General features: G+C 32.8%; 1 protein-coding gene and 1 long non-coding RNA gene across 2 annotated transcripts in view; both read right to left on the reverse strand.

Moving 5' to 3' along the window:
- The window catches only part of LOC127704311 (uncharacterized), a 121949-nt gene that overhangs the window by 21628 nt on the left and 80347 nt on the right, over positions 1-19974 (reverse strand). The gene's annotated exons all lie outside the window — the stretch shown is intronic.
- LOC127704306 (rho GTPase-activating protein 39-like) overlaps positions 1-19974 on the reverse strand; it is a 106319-nt gene that overhangs the window by 21628 nt on the left and 64717 nt on the right. Inside the window, exons 5-6 of the mRNA XM_052208316.1 lie at positions 11609-11692; positions 1718-3134 (exon numbers count right to left, since the gene is read on the reverse strand). Of these exons, the coding sequence (XP_052064276.1) occupies positions 1718-3134; positions 11609-11692 (1501 nt within the window). The remainder of the gene's footprint in view (positions 1-1717; positions 3135-11608; positions 11693-19974) is intronic.

Consider the following 19974-nt stretch of genomic DNA (forward strand, 5'->3'; position numbering starts at 1 on the left):
GTTAGTTAACTTAAGAACAATATTAATTGAATTGAATTTTATAAAAATCATGATGAATAAAATGTATGCTAAACTTCTGTTAAAGATTGTTTTTGGGCATGCGTGTGGTCTTTTAAATTTTATGTCTTTTTTTGGCATTGGTTTTAATAAAAACTTTCTATATTTATCTACTGATAGCTAAATACTTACAACAGTGTACAAATACATCAGATTTATTCCTTAGGACTATTTAATTTCCCTCTAAGCCTAACACTAATAACATTGTTTTTTCCCAGATGAGTTTCCTTTGCAACAAGAATATTGGTTTCAATACTTTGAAAAACATTTCCATAAACACTTTTCAGTTAGTACTATCTCGATAATAAAATTATATCTATCCGCGATATCTGCAATATTGCATTTTTGTGTGGTTTATCATAATTCCAACAAAGATATGGTCAACATTGGCCTTCAGGAGTTTTATCTACACTAGCCTATCGTCAGTGTATTAATAGAGAGCTAATACTTGTACAGTCAGTTCAAAATAAAATGTTCACTATAGGGAATCACTAGAAACAAATAGTGATTACTCCCAGTCCAAATATACCATTAAAACAGAATAAAGCCAGAATATGATCTGAACAAAAACCTTCCAGTTATTATACCAGGAATACAATAAGATGTTTCAGATGCATTATTGGTGTACAGTAAACACTCCACTTATTAGACATAACTGGTTTTATAAGATAAAGTAAATCGATCACAATATGCAATGTTTGCACTCACGATAACAAATTTCTTATCTTACACAATGTGTTGAACATTATAAAGTATAGGACAGTATTCCTGGGTATTTTAACAGCAACAATCACTGAAACAAAATATGCTTAGAAATCAATTTCATATTTTGATATTCTTTTGTATTTAGCCAAATTCTTGTATCTTTTGACAAGTTGTAATATTTGAGCAATAAATTATATACAATTTGTCTAGACATTAGTGATGTTTTGGTGGCTTTGGAGAAAAGTAAATCAATAACCATACATATTTATTATATAAACATCAATAGGAAATGACACTTAAGGCTTTGAATTGCAATCTACCAAACATAAAGAAAAGATGAGGAGATATTTCATCTGAATTAATTTCCCTAGAAATATTGTGAAAACAACCAAAGACAGTTCAGATAACTTGGCATTAATAATACTGTACATTTGTAAAACTTAAAAAGCATCTGATCTTACGCCCATTGGTCAGCAAACTCTGTTGAGATGAAAAAAAAAAGAAACCCTACTACTTTATGCACACTTCTTGAATTTGTGTAAACAAAAATAACTATGGCATCACTTTAAAATGCCCCCATTTAACCCAACCACCAACCTACCAACACAGCTGACTTTAAAATGCACTGTGATTAAAAATTTCATTTTTTTTTTATTATAAAAAATTTTGTATTTCAAAATAATGTTAAGAGTTTATAGAAGAAAATTGAGAATGAAAATACACACTAAATAATTAACCTATCTACCTATCCTAATTAGAAAAAGATAAGTTCTTATAGTCTATAGAATATGTAGACAATAAAATCATTCATCATGAAGACATTAATTATTCTTCCCATCACTGATTTCTAGATGTAATTCCTACAGATGCTATCACATAAGACATTCCATGATCAAATAGAACATCTTTGTTGATAATAAAGATCATAACGATATAAACAATACAAATAACATACCTTCTTGAGGAAAATTCTCAAAAACTGGAGCTGACCTATGACCTCTATTCATCAAGTGACCATACTGTTCATTTAACATACTAGGATCTAGCTGAAAGTCATGTGGGTAGTTTAATATCACTTTTTCCCTTGAATGCCTGTTTGGCTGAAAGTCTTCAGGATAATTCAAAATATTTTGGTTGTCTTTTAATACCTCCTTAAAATTTGTTGCGTCATTTAAGTTTGTAGGGAAACTAGGCGTCCGTTCACTTTGTGTTGGTACATTTGCATAATCAGGTTCCGAATCGTCCGAAACTCTTGAATCATGTGACAATTGACTGCCACTTTTCACATGTACAATGTCTATGTCACCAGCACTTTTATGTGAACCTCTAGATGAAATACTATCGTTAAATCCTTTCATTTCACTCTGTAATTGTTGCAGGCGCAAAGACCCATGTGAAGAATGCATATCTCGTAATGATCCTTGCGAAGATTGTGAATCTGATAAATCCCTATTGCGAGATGAGAACGAAGTCTGACTGTCAGCTCGCTCATGTCGCACTGCCCTAGTTGATGAATGTGACGTATCACTGTCAGATCTCTCATGTGGATGATAATAATGTCCTCCAACATAATCCCCTGGTGCAATTTGAATGTCTGATGGTACAAATGTCCCTGGGTCAGGAACAGAGGTAGGTTCATATGACACTGGCTGTTGTTCTACGTTTAATCTTTTGTAAGTGGTGCTTCCATTACGTTTTGGAACACCTACAAAAGATGGATTAGTACGTGGAAATGATCTTAGTTTAGGTTTTTGTGGAATGGGACTTGCGTGTCCCTGTTGTGCCACGATGTCTTGACTGAATGCTATACATTCTTGGTCTTTATTTGTAGGTAAGACTGGGCTATATAACCTATCATGTAGTTCTTGGGGAACACTGTTTTGGTTTGTAGAATAACCGAAGGCAGAGCTATACATCTCTGGATTTGGTGAACTGTAAGAGTCTGATCGGCTTCCATAGTCACTTCCGTGACGTTTAGATCTATTAGAATATGATAAGTCAGAGTCATCATGTGCTCGGATCTTTGCGTAATGTGGTTGTGAATCATCTCGACCATAATTTGTAAAACGGTAGCTATTTGATCTAACAGGTAGGGCACTGGGTGTAACTTCTGAAACAGATCGTTGCATTGAATGAGCTCGACCTGACCTTGGAGAATCATATCCTCGTGGAGACATTTCTGTAGATGATTCTCGTCTCAGTGCTGACGAGGACACCGGTGGACTGGAAGATGAATACCCTGCCTGAGTTGATTGAGATGACTGACTGCTACGTCTTCTGACATTCTCACCATTTACTGAAAGTTCCTTAAAGCTATCATGTCGACTAGAACTACTTTGAGACGAATTGGAATCCTGTCTGGAAAATCTTTGCTGAAAAATAAATCAGAACCAGTTAATATCAACCTTTACCTAAGAACTAAATAATGGGAATTACTGAACATGTACTAGAGAAAACTTTAAGTTCATTAGCTTTATAATTTTTCTCTCCATATTTTGATTTTTTTTTATAGATAACATTTAACTAGAAATATTTCAAGTACCTCAAATCATCATGATGTGATTTTAATACTTTATCTTTTATGAGCTTTGAGAGTGTGCAAATATCTTTTTTCTTAATTATTATTTTTAAAACTGTCTAGGTCTAAATGAATTGCAAACATACCATCATGATTAATGATGTCAATACATTAACAAAATTGTGATAGATTCTACAATACATAAATACAATAAAATATTAGACAAAACTTACTAGAGACAAATGGTCAAAGTTACAGACACCAACAAAAGACAGGCCCACTTTTCAAGCCACTAGACAACTTTCAAAGGAAGCAAATGTATTTTGATTTAAAATAGTTCAAAATCTAGGATAACTGATCTATTCTAATGTAAGCTCTTTTCCTTATAAAATTTAGAAATACTAATAGCAATCAGTAATTGAGGAAGCAAGGAAGCAAGTTTTATTGCCTTTTATGTTAGCGGTTAACTATAGTGATTATACATTACTTATTTTTCTGTAGCTATACAGATGTCCAATTTAATATAAGGAAATAAAAGATACATAAGATGTGCTTTTGAGACATAATTTTTTTTTCTCGACAAATTGCAAGGAATTATATCTTCTAGAATATACAGATTCTCAGCTTTATGAAACTTCATTTCTTCAGATTATTCACATACTGCTCTTCATAGAAATGCAATGCCCCACAATTTTGCATCAAGAACAAATACAGTCTATCGAGGCAGAAATAAACATATGTATACATGGATATCTTTATGTAGTTGTGTCTGAAGGATCACATTTTTTCTGCCCCTTTATCAGGAATTTCTGACAGTAGAGTTACTCATATTTGCTTACCATTTGTGACTTCCGCATGACAACATCAGAACTTTCTCCATACCAAGACATAATTTTCATCATTCACATTTAAATCTCTACTGTTTTGTTTTATAAAGCTTAACTTTTTCATGAATTTCACAACAAATGTTTTTCTTATTTCCTTGATTAACTAGACCATGAAATATTTACTTTTCTTAAGATTTAAATAACTAGAGTGTTTAATCTCTAATAATGTGAACATCATCAGCATACAATTTATGTCCTGATTTGTGATCTACTTCTTTAAGCTATTAAGCTGGTATGTCCTTAAACCAACATCTTATATTTCATAATTATAGAGATTAAATCTATTGTCGTAGCAACCATTTACAATCAAATAAATTAGGATATTATAAATGAATTTTAACCTGTTATATGTCTTTCTGAGTAAAAATTAAACTTTTGGTGAATTGTCAATGTCTTATCCCATAGATTATGAGTTAACATGAAGTCTAGTCACAATTTTCAATTTTGTAAATGCTTGATTCAGTGGTGAATTACAGCTAGGCTTTAAATACCTGCTGAAAATACCAAAACTCCTAGTGGAAATAACTACTTTGTAAGTCTCCCTTTACATTTTTAAAGAGCTTTCTAACTTGAGTTTTTCTTACTTATCTTTGAAAATTGGTTCTTTAATAAAAAAAATGTGAACGGCTATCCAGTATTAAAAGACTTATGTCATAATAATAAAACTTTAAAGTAAAATGAAATTAAAAAAAAATATCAAATCAATAATTCAGTACACTGAGACATATAATTTCTGGTAATGCAATTAGAAGTATCTGATGCCAAAACTTTCACCCACTGTCTATCACATTAATAACATTATTCTAACAAGCCAGTTTGGGTTATAATAGTACAGGGTTTGGCCGCTTGACAAGTGCTTATGTATTTTTATATGAATTATCATCATTTGTTGATGTTGATTACGATATGCATGATAAAACTACCTGTAATATACATGTTATCTTAATTACAAAGCATTATGTCATTAACTACAATCAATAAATATACTTTTCTGCCAAAAGTACTTATTTTGTATTGTTTGTAATATATTACATATCATTACTTGTTTTATAGTTATTAACCAAGAAAGGAAAGGGCCAACGATCAAAGAAATTAATCAGATATTGTAAAATGTTGGTTTTTTCAAATCATGCTTTCTACAAGATTCACGCCACCAGCATATAGCTAAAAATTTATTACCCCAACTCTTTGAATTCATCTTAACTCATCAGCTTGACATGAAGAACTGAAATCAACTAAAACAAAGTCACAAAGAACCAATCTAAGGGTATTGGCAGTTACTGAAAGCTAGTTCAAAGCCAATAAGAAGTAATAAATAAACCATATTCTCCCAGACTAAAGTATCAATCAGTACACATCCTAAGGATTTAGTGTAAAGATGACCTTGACCTGCAAGAAGGAATTCAACCTTATTTATGACAAATCCTCTGCAAATAGGAATTTCTACCTTATTAACAACACATCCTCTGGTAGTAGGCAACATTTATACTAGGTATCATTAACATCTCTAATGGCATTCAAAAGTTCTAAAGAGGACACTATTCAAAATATCTGGATAAGGGTAATTTAAAATTGAACCATGTTTGTGACCTTGACCTAGCAGAAAATTTGCCATCTTTATACGTGACACATCCTTTCGTATGTGGGAAGCAAAAATGCCAAGCTATGTTATACCATTTAAGGCATTAAACTGTTCTAAGCTGAGGGGAAAAAGCAAAGACAGCTGATGTCTCCAAAGGTTTTCCATTATTTTCATTTTAGGTCAGTGAAGGTTAAATATTATCAATTCTGCATTAATTGTAAAATGTCCTTGCTTCTGTGTACTTGGAATAAAGTCACTACCAAGTATGAAACTTTTCTTTTAAAAGGTCTCAGAGGAGTTGCATTCACAAAGTGTCATTGTGTTACAAGGGTAAAAATATTGCCAGTCCTATTAACTCAGGTAAGAATTGTCTTATCAAAATGATGGTACAATATAGTCAACTTCACATGATGACAAACAATCCTATGAAATTGCAGAGCTTCCTGTAATACAGTCTCAGAGAAATTGTCAAATCATACAGTATAGTATTGTCAAGAGAATATGATGACAAATAATTCCATCCAAGTATGCAATTTTCTGACAACCGGTCTCTAGGTATAGTTGTTGTTTCAGATTGAGGGACAGACAGAGGGAGGAGAACTACAAGTATATATCATCTGGCAGCAAGGAACAACAAAACTTGATTTAAACTGGACATGTGAATGGTCAATTTACACTAGTTTTCATATCAACAAAATCAGGATTTGAACCTACTATGAAGATGGTTAAAATAGACAAGATCCTGTAAGAACTGGGCAACTCGGGTAAATCAAGTATCTATTTTTACAGTCAAAATAATAATGAGTAATTTATTTATGTTGTCTACATTTAAACTAAAGTTACTATCCTGTCATTTTAAAGTCAATAAAAAGAAAATGTACAACTTTGTTAAGTTTTGATATTCTGCCCAGCAATGAGTTACCATAGAAGTCATCAATTAGACATTAAGAGGGTAATTGAAAATATAAATCAAGATCCCACTAAGTAATCATAATTGACCTTTATAGTAAAGATCAGTGACCTCTGCAGTGTTAAAGTTTAAAAGTGAAAACTATTTGTCCACAGTTGCCCAGTGACAATGCTTTATCATATATCTACTGTATACTGTATATAACAGGGTTTAAAAACATCAGTTGTTCGACCTGTTAGTCAAATGCGTTTTGTTAAAATATACTTTTCACTTTTTTGGTCATTTGGAAAATGTTGTTTGTGCTGTATTTAGACCCCTCTACTAAGAAATTTGTTTTACATGCACCCGTATAAAAATTGCGGTTTTTATCCAACGCAATCATAGGTTTGAACGTTGTTTTCAATTTAGACTTGTATATATATATATATATATATATATATATATATATATATATATATATACACATCTACATACGTACATATAGCCTAGTTGGTCCAGTGGTCTAGAGCGCTGGACACAGTGCAGGCCGTGTTGCCACAATGTCTCAGATGTAGGGGTTCGAATCCCCTGAGGGAAGATAACTAATTTGCTGATCTAACATTGTTGGGCTAAATTTGATACGAAGTATATATACATATATGTATATAAACCACATATAATACTGCAAAGAAAAGGAAAAAGGAACTAGAGGCTCTAAAGAGCTGTGTGGTTCACCTAGGTCTATGTCCATTTTCATCATTGTAGACTACTGTTTACAGTTTTTCTCTATCTTATTTAGTTTCTGCCCAAAACACAAAAGAAGTAACAAAATACAATCATTTAAGTGCTATCACTCCTATCTACTAACTTTTTCAGCAGAATTTGACCTGATTGAAGATCTTGTCTGGCAGATCATTTTAGTTATTCAAAGTTTCTATTTATCTTACATAGTTTTAAAGATAATCATGATAATAGGCAAAAACGATAAAAATTGGTAAAAATCGTCATTAAAGAGCAATAACTTCAATAACAAGTCAACTGAAGAATTCGACCATAAGACTTATTTGCAGATATTGTCTTTCTGATCACTTTTGCTGTTTAAAATTTCTCTCTATCTGTTGTAGTTTTTAAGATTTGAAGCAAAAATGCAAAACAAGAGTGCACACGCTGAAATGTCTCGCCTTCTTTACTAATCATTGATATTATGTTGATAGTCCTAAATATAAAGCTTTATTACAACTGTCACATAAACTTAACATTAACCAAGTAAACTAAACATTGACCAATGAACCATGAAAATGAGGTCAAGGTCAGATGAACCATGCTAGGCAGGCATGTACAGCTAACAATTCTTCCATACAACAAATAGAGTTGACCTATTGCTTATAGTTTAAGAAAAACAGACCAAAACACAAAAACTTAACACTGAGCAATGAACCTTGAAAATGAGGTCAAGGTCAAATAAAACCTGCGTGACTGCCAAATAGATCATAAAATATTTCCATACACCAAATATAGTTGAACTATTGCATATAGTATAAGAAAAACAGACCAAAACACAAAAACTTAACTATAACCACTGAACCATGAAAATGAGGTCAAGGTCAGATGACACCTGCCAGTTGGACATGTACACCTTACAGTCCTTCCATACACCAAATATACTAGACCTATTGCTTATAGTATCTGAGATATGGACTTGACCACCAAAACTTAACCTTGTTCATTGATCCATGAAATGAGGTCGAGGTCAAGTGAAAACTGTCTGAAGGGCATGAGGACCTTGCAAGGTACGCACATACCAAATATAGTTGAACTATTGCACATAGTATTAGAAAAAAAGACCAAAACTCAAAAACTTAACTTTGACCACTGAACCATGAAAATAAGGTCAAGGTCAGATGACACCTGCCCGCTAGACATGTACACCTTACAATCATTCCATACACCAAATATAGTAGACCTATGGCATACAGTATAAGAAAAACAGACCAAAACACAAAAACTTAACTATAACCACTGAACCATGAAAATGAGGTCAAGGTCAGATGACACCTGCCAGTTGGACATGTACACCTTACAGTCCTTCCATACACCGAATATACTAGACCTATTGCTTATAGTATCTGAGATATGGACTTGACCACCAAAACTTAACCTTGTTCATTGATCCATGAAATGAGGTCGAGGTCAAGTGAAAACTGTCTGACGGGCATGAGGACCTTGCAAGGTACGCACATACCAAATATAGTTGAACTATTGCACATAGTATTAGAAAAAAAGACCAAAACTCAAAAACTTAACTTTGACCACTGAACCATGAAAATGAGGTCAAGGTCAGATGACACCTGCCCGCTAGACATGTACACCTTACAATCATTCCATACACCAAATATAGTAGACCTATGGCATACAGTATAAGAAATACAGACCAAAACACAAAAACTTAACTATAACCACTGAACCATGAAAATGAGGCCAAGGTCAGATGACACCTGCCAGTTGGACATGTACACCTTACAGTCTTTCCATACACCGAATATACTTGACCTATTGCTTATAGTATCTGAGATATGGACTTGACCACCAAAACTTAACCTTGTTCACTGATCCATGAAATGAGGTCGAGGTCAAGTGAAAACTGTCTGACAGGCATGAGGACCTTGCAAGGTACGCACATACCAAATATAGTTATCTTATTACTTATAATAAGAGAGAATCTAACATTACAAAAAATCTTAACTTTTTTTTCAAGTAGTCACTGAACCATGAAAATGAGGTCAAGGACATTGGACATGTGACTGACGGAAACTTCGTAACATGAGGCATCCATATACAAAGTATGAAGCATCCAGACCTTCCACCTTCTAAAATATAAAGCTTTTAAGAAGTTAGCTAACGCCGCCGCCGCCGCCGCCGCCGGATCGCTATCCCTATGTCGAGCTTTCTGCGACAAAAGTCGCAGGCTCGACAAAAATGGTAAAAATTGTCACTAAAGGGCAATAACTCTAAAAAGGAGTCGACTAACGATTTCCACTATTTGCCTGATTTGATGATCTTGTCTTGCTGATCATTTTGGCAGTTTAAAGTTCGCTCAATAGTTGCAGAGATGATCTTTGTAAAAATTAACTGACGACGATAACGACGCCAGATGACAGATGCCAAGTGATGGGAAAAGCTCACTCTGCCCTGTGGGCCTGGTGAGCTAAAATAATTACATCATTTCTGCTATTTTTCCTTATTAAAATATTTTCAAAAATGTGTGACATTAGGAGATCATTTTACAAATATAATTTTTTCCTTATAATTGTTTTATATTACTTCCTCAGTTAAGTTCATTTTGTATTTACAAAAAACTTTTTTAGAATACAAAAAATATTGGCAATTTTAATTAAGATTCTAAATTTGAAATATAATGCTGGCAGAACCTGACATTACTGGAGGGACAGGCTTTACTTTTATTAATGACTAAAGGCACAAAAACAGGACAGATGACCATCAAATTCAAAGCAGTTCCAGACAAAAAACACAACGATAATGCAAATGCCATGAAACTACTACGTCTGGTTTCAGACCTGTGTTTCATAAAGAATATGAATTGAGAATTAATGTCATCTATAGATAAAATGGCCTGCTAAAGCAACAAATGAAGAGATCAATGAATATGTCAAGATTTCAGAAAAACAAAATTGATTTTAAATAATAGTCTACCAAACTTTGAAAGCATAATTGGACTGAACTTCATCTAGTTCACACTCTGGTAACCTACTTTGACTTTCTAATTTTGTTACACAGTTCAGCAGCAGAGTATACTACATTTGCATAAACTTTGGAAAAGTAAATGGCACTTCAAGTATTTAGCTTTTACTCCACCAGGGACATTACATTTATTAGAGTTTGGTAATGTAAAGGATAAGGAGTCCCATTCAGATGGCTGAATGTTTAAATCAGGGTAAAGGATAAGGAGTCCCCTTCAGATGGCTGAATGTTTAAATCAGGGTAAAGGATAAGGAGTCCCCTTCAGATGGTTGAATGTTTAAATCAGGGTAAAGGATGAGTCCCCTTCAGATGGCTAAATGTTTAAATCAGGGTAAGGATAAGGAGTCCCCTTCAGATGGTTGAATGTTTAAATCAGGGTGAAGGATAAGGAGTCCCATTCAGATGGCTGAATGTTTAAATCAGGGTAAAGGATAAGGAGTCCCCTTCAGATGGCTGAATGTTTAAATCAGGGTAAAGGATAAGGAGTCCCCTTCAGATGGCTGAATGTTTAAATCAGGGTGAAGGATAAGGAGTCCCATTCAGATGGTTGAATGTTTAAATCAGGGTAAAGGATAAGGAGTCCCATTCAGAGGTCTGAATGTTTAAATCAGGGTAAAGGATAAGGAGTCCCATTCAGATGGTTGAATGTTTAAATTAGGGTAAAGGATAAGGAGTCCCATTCAGAGGTCTGAATGTTTAAATCAGGGTAAAGGATAAGGAGTCCCATTCAGATGGTTGAATGTTTAAATCAGGGTAAAGGATGAGGAGTCCCCTTCAGATGGCTGAATGTTTAAATCAGGGTAAAGGATAAGGAGTCCCATTCAGAGGTCTGAATGTTTAAATCAGGGTAAAGGATAAGGAGTCCCATTCAGATGGTTGAATGTTTAAATTAGGGTAAAGGATAAGGAGTCCCATTCAGAGGTCTGAATGTTTAAATCAGGGTAAAGGATAAGGAGTCCCATTCAGATGGTTGAATGTTTAAATCAGGGTAAAGGATAAGGAGTCCCATTCAGATGGTTGAATGTTTAAATCAGTGAATCATTAATTCATATATTACTATTATATTATTATTATTATTATTATTATAATTATTATTATTATATTATTATATAGATTCCTGTGCAATCTTAGGTGAAGTTTGTTTTGTTTTTAAAGAGGAAAATAGAAGAATACACATGGATACAATCAATATTCAGAGTATTTGCACTTACCTTTCGTGAGACATTGGGACTTGTTTGTGGTGCTCCTCCACTTTTAACGGAACCAGTCCGTATATTCTTGGGATGTTCTCGTCTCTTTAAACAAAAAACATATATTATGTACAATACAGGGGCTAATATGAGAAAGAGACTAATTGTTAATTCCAGATATAATGTGCTCCTTGCAGTAAGATCACCAACTCCCATCACCTGTATATAATCCCTCATGTGGATGTAAAAAACACTAGTCCTATTAGTTTCCCCACACTGCATAGATTTACAATATTTTATCAAATGTAAGGTGCCAAAAGCTTTAATAAAATTTGCATTCTATGTATTTCTTTCCTAAATGTCATAAATATCCAATTAGTATGAACAGTCATAAATATCCAATTTAGGTATATATGCTAATAACAGTTACAGTTAAAATCATGATCAATCAGTTATCTCCCTTTGATATTCTTCTAAACCAATAATATCCACTTGAACTATCAAGTAATCCCAACTCAGCATAACTCTTCTTCAAATTAAGAAATATCTACATCATTTTTTAAATGCTAATATATGAAAGTTTAAGGATCTTCTCTTATTTCCTTTTTTAATGTGTCTCGTCAGTTATCATATTTAAGAGTCACATGATACTTTGACTCCAGCGGTAGCTGGGTCGTACTAGATAAATGATAAAGTTTCTTGTTTCTGTATTAGTTGACTATGTTGACTTTATAATCCACATATCTATAGTACTTCACAAATTATTAATACATCCTTCCTTATCCTTTCCTCCGGAATTTACAACAATGTCCCGTGTTAACATTTCACAAACATGTCCTTGAACATGCACAATTATAACAAGTAAACTGTACACAAATTCATAAACGGTTTAAATTATTATAAATGTTAGAATTTGTTATATAATATGCCCTATAGAATTTCTTTATTATCTTAATATATTGTATTATTCAAAGTATTTGTCAATGTCGGACACTTTTACAACAGAACTAAGAACTTCTTCCTTTTAAATATGAAACTGTTGACTTTTAAATTTTTGAATCATACCTTAAACAATTTGAATAAGAAAAATTAAACAAATCAACAAAAAATCTTATTGAAACACAAAGATCTTCTATCTGAGTTCTTAGATTACTATCAATTATATCCTTTATATAGTTCAGACACAATTAGCTCATGTGAACCATACCACCACTCCTCACTTCTAACTTCTTATAATTTGATCCATATTCAATCCATTTGAATGTCTTTCTCAAACCAAACTGAACTTAAGACACTTGTTAGAAAGAAGAATGCAAACATAAATAATACTAAGTAATTATTTATTACACAAAAACTCCTAATGTCAAGCCAATACACATTACTGGAATGTAATCAGTAACTTCTATCTCATTATTGAAACAATTCAGCACTTTTCACCTCCAAATTTTTTGTATGAATGACGTCTTAAAAGAACAGAGTATTTTATCACATGTAAACATCTGTCTTTACTACATGTAAGACACCACATGTAACTATCCATTCTTCTAATACCTAACTTCTTCCCCCTGGGGGACTAATACTTGTCAAAACATAGTAGATCACTAATCAAGCAGTGATCAGACTAAATTAATTTCTGTGTTATCCCTGATCACATCTGCCTATCTGATACCTCCAGTATCCTTTTGTATTATTCCCCATATGTTTATGTTAATTTTGATGTATATAATATATGACAGGTTGTTTTACTCAATAGATAGATGCTTATATAATATTTGTGGTTTATCTATTAGCATAAACATCAAAAGTGTAAATCAGTTTTACTATAAATTACCTCTGATTATAATTTGTGACCTTTTGATTACATTTATATGTATACAATTTACATGAATCATAATCTGCCATGCTAGGTTGATTTTTAGTGAAAAAAAGATCATTTGTCATAAATTGCAATACAACAATTCATATAAACAATTGCTTTTTCCTATCATTGTTTATCATTATTTCTGCATAAAAAAAAAATTTCTTTTATCTGAAAAATTAGATATTAAAGAGCCTTAAGTGAGCAAGCTTATCCCCTACCCCCTTTTTACATAAATTATGATTTTAAACAGTTAAATTGACTATCACAAAATTTATTTTTTATTTGACCTAGACCTTAGACCAAGTGACTTGAAAATCAATAGTGATCCTCCCCTTCAAGCTCTATTTATATGTCAGCACATATCCAAGTGTAATTGCACCAAGCATAATTGCAATCCCATATAATGCATCCTAAAAAAACTTTTCTGTACAAATTTCAGTCATTTTTTTAGTAACTTTTACCATGACCTTAGACATAGTAACATCAAAATTTATAGGGATCTTCCTCTCATTATATGTGACGGTATATCCAAATAAAATGCTCCGCTGGGCGCAGCTTGATACGACCGCAGAGGTCGAACCCTGAACAGTTGGGGCAAGTATGGACACAACATTCAAGCTTGATACAGCACTGAATTTGGACTGTGATTAAATATTTGACACAGCATAGGTTTCTGACACAGAATGAATGTGGTCTAAGAACTTAAAATTTTTTACTTTACCTATTCAAACCATATCATTATTATTTGCTTTTATATATAAATCAGAAATAACCCATTTATAAAATGGAAAATTTTAAAGAAAAAAAAAATCCCTCCCCTAAATTTTTTGAACCCCCTTATGATTCATCACCCCCAAACTCAATCCCAGCCTTCCCTTTGTGGTATGGTACCTTGCAGTACAATTTCAGAGAGATCCATACACTTGAACACAAGTTATTGTCTGGAAACTAGAAAAATGCTTGTTTTTAGGCCCCTTTTTGGCCCCAAATTCCTAAACATTTACAGCAATTACCCCCAAACTCAACCCCAGCTCCCTCTTGTGATATGGAACCTTGTAGTACAATTTCATAAAGATCCATACACTTACACACAAGTTATTGTCCTGAAACTAGAATAAAATGCTTCGCTGGGGCGCAGCTTGATACGACCGCAGAGGTCGAACCCTGAACAGTTGGGGCAAGTATGGACACAAAATTCAAGCTTGATACAGCTATGACTTTGGATTGTCATTAAATATTTGACACAGCATAGGTTTCTGACACAGGATGAATGTGGTGTAAGAACTGGAAAAAATTTAATTTACCTATTATGGTGGAATATCCATAAACTAAATTGTTTGTTAATTTCAATATATCAAAGAATATGTAGAATTCAATGTTTGATGTAATGTAATAAAGTTGAAATTTGGACCGTTTTTGTTCAATGTGGACCAATTTGGTAACATGTATAAATAATCAAAAATCTAAATACATGGGAGCCCATTTAAATACACCATAAAGGTATTAAAATAGAAAGTGACATCATAGTCATGGCTAAAAATAAACAAAAATCCTTAATCAGCAACATTTAAAGTAATATCTAAAAATAAAATTCCTTTGTAACCATAAAAGCCCATTTAAATACATCATAAAGATATTAAAATAGAAAATGACATCATAGTCATGGCTAAACATAGCAAAAAACCCTTAATCAGCATCATTTAACAGTAATATCTAAAAATGGAAATTACATCATAAAGGTATTAAAATAGAAAATGACATCATAGTCATGGCTAAAAATAAACAAAATCCGTAATCAGCATCAGCAACATTTTATAGCAATATCTAAAAATAAAATTCCTTTGTAACCATAAAAGCCCATTTAAATACATCATAACAGATATTAAAATAGAAAATGACATCATAGTCATGGCTAAACATAGCAAAAACCTTAATCAGCATCATTTAACAGTAATATCTAAAAATAAAAATTTCTTTGCAACCATAAAAGTAAAATAGAAAATGACATCATAATCATAGCTAAAAATAAACAAAAATTTTTTTTATTGGCAAATTTTAAATGGAGTTTATTATACTAAAACAATAAATTTGCAACCATAAACATGATAAAACCCCATTTAAACACATCATAAAAGTATTAAATAATTCAACTACATCATAAGGCTATAAAAATAGAAAATGACTTCATAGTCAAGGCTAAAGGTAAACAAAAAACCTTCATCAGCAAAATTTTATATTGGCAAATTTCCAATGAAGTTTATTACACTAAAATTGTTGGCAAATTTCCAATGCATTTATTAACAATAAAGTTATTGGCAAATTTCCAATTTACATAATTTAAAAGCAGTGTAGATGAGATATTTAAATGAGTTTGAATTACCAACCTTACACTGCTTTTAAATAATGTTCTTTACTCAATTATTTGTCTATTAAAATGGAAACCCTTGTTTTTTAACCTTTTTTCCCCTTATTCCTTAAACATTAGAGCTATAACCACCACCCCACCCCCCCCCCCCCCCCCCCCCCCCCCCAAGCCAATTATTACTTTCCAATGTAACCTAAATTTCCAATATACATAATTTTAAATTTCAGTTCCTCATGATATATAACCGTATCATTATTATTTTCTTTCATATATAAATCTGATACAACCATCTTTAAATGGAAAATTTTAAAGAAAAAAAAAGGAAAAAAAAAAATCCTACCCCCCACACATTTTTTCAACCCCCTTTTGATTCATCATCCCCCACCTCAATCACAACCTTCAATTTGTGGTATGGTACATTGCAATACAATTTCACAGAGATCCATACACTTGAACACAAGTTTTTGTTGCAAACTAAAAAAATCCTTATTTTCGACCAATATTTGGCCCCTTATTCATAAATGTTTGAGCAATTAACCCCAAAACTCAATTCCTACTTTCTCTTCGTGATAAAAAATAACTAACTTAAAATGTAAATTTTAAACAAAAAAAAAAAGGAAAAAAAAAAATTACCCCTTTTTTGACCCCCGCCCCCCCTTATGATTCATCACCCCCACCCCCCTTTCCCCCCAAACCAAGCTCAATAACAGCCTTGCCTTTGTGGTATGGTACCTTGTAATACAATTTTAGAGAGATCCATACACTTGAACACAAGTTATTGTCTAGAAACTAAAAAATGCTTATTTTAAACCCCTTTTTAGGCCCCTTTTTACTAAACGTTTTGGGCAATTACCACAACACTCATTTCCAGCTTTCCCTTTGTGAAATGGAACCTTGTAGTAAAATTTCAGAAAGATCCATACACTTACACACAAGTTATTGTCATGAAACTAGAAAAATGCTTGTTTTTTGCCCCCTTTTGGCCCCTTATTCCTAAAATTTTGAGGCAATTAACCCTAAAATCAATCCCAGCATTGACCCTTTGTGATATGGAATCTTGTGGTACAATGTCAAAGAGATCCATATGCTAACACACAAGTTATTTCTGGAAGTTACAAAAATGCTTATTTTCGGCCCCTTTTTGGCCCCTAATTCCTTAACTGTTGGTACCATAACCCCTAAAATCAATCCCCACCTTCCTATTGTGGTATTGAACCTTATGGTAAAATTTCATAGAGATCCATTCACTTAAACTAAAGTTAGAGTGCGAAAACCATTGTGTATTCGGACGACGACGCCGGACGACGACGACGACGACGACAACGACGACGACGACGACGCCAACGTCATACCAATATACGACCTCAAAATTTTTTGGCGGTCGTATAAAAATGCTTGTTTTTTGCCCCTTTTTGGTCCCTAATTCCTAAAATCTTGAGGCAATTACCTCCAAAATCAATCCCAGCCTTCCCTTTGTGGTATGGTACCTTGCAGTACAATTTCAGAGAGATCCATACACTTGAACACAAGTAATTGTCTGGAAACTAGAAAAATGCTATTTTTGGCCCCTTTTTCCTAAACGTTTTGGGCAATTACCCCCAAACTCAATTCCAGCTTTCCCTTTGTGATATGGAACCTTGTAGTTCAATTTCAGAAAGATCCATACACACACAAGTTATTATCATGAAACTAGAAAAATGCTTGTTTTTTGCCCCTTATTTGGCCCCTAATTCCTGAAATTTTGAGGCAATTACCCCCAAAATCAATCCCAGCATTCCCTTTGTGATATGGAACCTTGTGGTACAATGTCAGAGAGATCCATACACTAACACACAAGTTATTTCTGGAAGTTACAAAAATGCTTATTTTTTGGCCCCTAATTCCTTAACTGTTGGTACCATAACCCCCAAAATCAATCCCAACCTTCCTTTTGTGGTATTGAACCTTATGGTAAAATTTCATAGAGATCCATTCACTTAAACTAAAGTTAGAGTGCGAAAACCAATGTGTCTTTGAACGATGACGACGACGCCAACGTCATACCAATATACGACCAAAAAATTTTTAATTTTTGCGGTCGTATAAAAAGTTTGCAGTTCCATATGTAGCATTTGATTTGGAATCCGGAAACCACCTTTTTGCATAAATTTTAGTCTATTTTTAGTAACTTCTACCTTGACCTTTAACATGGTGACCTCCAAATCAATAGGGATCTTCCTCTCATTATAAGTGACCATGTTTCCAAGTAAGGTTGCAATCCGGTGTAAAGTATTTGAGTTACCTTGTGGAAACAAAAATGACTGACAGACGGATCAAAAACTATATCCCCCAATTACTTTGTAGCAAGGGTTATAATTACTGGCCAGTTACAAATTATTGTAAAACAAAACACACTTTCCCTCAATACTCTTCGACAGATACTCTATTTTAAAGAACATATTTTTAGACAAAAGGTTACCATCAGTTTGGTGTAGCACAACAGAATTGCTCTAAATCATCCTACTTACCAACCAAAAGATGTTCGCCATTTTACTGACCAGACATGACTGTAAATTTTACATCTCACACAACCAAATGAACCTGCCTTTTAAGCATGGATTTTCCTGCCAGGCACCAGGAGGAATCAAGGCATGATCACATTTTTATTACCCCAGTCAACTCTTGAGGTCTATACCCTTGGAGCGAAGAGATAGGTTTAGAACTTTAGGTAACAATGCATGTTTCTGTCGTGGAAAACTGTACCTTCTATGAAATCATGAAGTCAGACCTAAACTGAGACATTAGGTCATTAGGTCATGCAATGATTTACCATTGTTTGTAAGTATGGTCCCTACCAAAGTATGCATTAAACAAGTTATTGTTAATTATAATTTCTGATAATTAATTTTACTCTATGGAACATCAGAAACAAGAAATTTTTGCCTTATCCCATATTTTAGAGCAGTCATATTTTCATTTTCACCCATCTGTTAAAGCCATTTTCATTTCAACAAACTATTAAATTTGCCAATCATTTTATAATCATTTTCCTCCCAACAGCTATTTTCCAACTGACATACACTATACAACAACAGGAAAGGGAAAATATAATCATATGACATAATGCATTTTACATGTACCGACATTAATTTCAAAAATTTGTCACATCAACAAAACTTTATTTGCATGTAACGCCCAAAAATATTTGTATGATTCATACAATCTGTATTCCTATACATGTGTATATATATAATTTACATTTATTGTAAATCATTTATAATTTATAAATATCACATGAGGACAATACTTCTATTTCTAAACGATGTTTTATAGGTTACAAGAGCGCAATTATTTGTTTACATTTTACCAGCAAGAATTTTTTAAGATGGTACTCAGAATAGAATCTTGTGTGTCTCCTCATCGGATGATACTGAGTTGGAAATTATTTTTAATCAAAATTTTATCCATTTAGGTTTTAATAATCAAGAAAAAATTTATTAATTCATATTTTACAAAGTGTAGAAAATGTATTCAAATTTGTTTACGAAGGCGCCATAAAAAAATTTAAAAATTAAGCAAAACAAATAAGACTTTGTTTTCAACTGTATTTGAACTTGAAGTCAACTTTTGTCGCATGACCATATCTATTAACATGACTGTTATTCACCCTGACATTTCTAAGAACAGGAACTGCTATCCATTTTTTACTAATTTGTGTATTCTTTGAGAAATAAAATATGGAACACCACTGGTACCCTATGTCAAATGCATTATGAATAATTGCTTTAAGTTGAGGTGTGCATGATATCCAATTACATTTAATGACTTCTTGGTGTAAGTTACAAAAACTTTCTATTCCATTTGCTTCAGCCATTCCAAGAAAAAATGAGTATAGTTTATTTTTATCTGTATAGTTTATTTTTGCTCGAACAGGAAACTTTTATGCATTTGTTATCTATTTATCAAAATTCATTCTGTACATGACAAAAATATCTAATCTATTTCAAGTTTCTACAGTTAACAATAATCTTTAAGTACATGTACTCATAAAGGGACATATCTACCATTTAGTTTGATTAGATCAGGAATTTTTAAAAAAAGACATTGTTCTATTTATTTTAGAAAAGTCTAGGGTAACCGTAAAACTAAGTTTTTAACTTATATAGATCTAGACCAAAGCAT

Source organism: Mytilus californianus, unplaced genomic scaffold (genome assembly GCF_021869535.1).
Source record: "Mytilus californianus isolate M0D057914Y unplaced genomic scaffold, xbMytCali1.0.p SCAF_6, whole genome shotgun sequence".
NCBI lineage: Eukaryota > Metazoa > Mollusca > Bivalvia > Mytilida > Mytilidae > Mytilus > Mytilus californianus.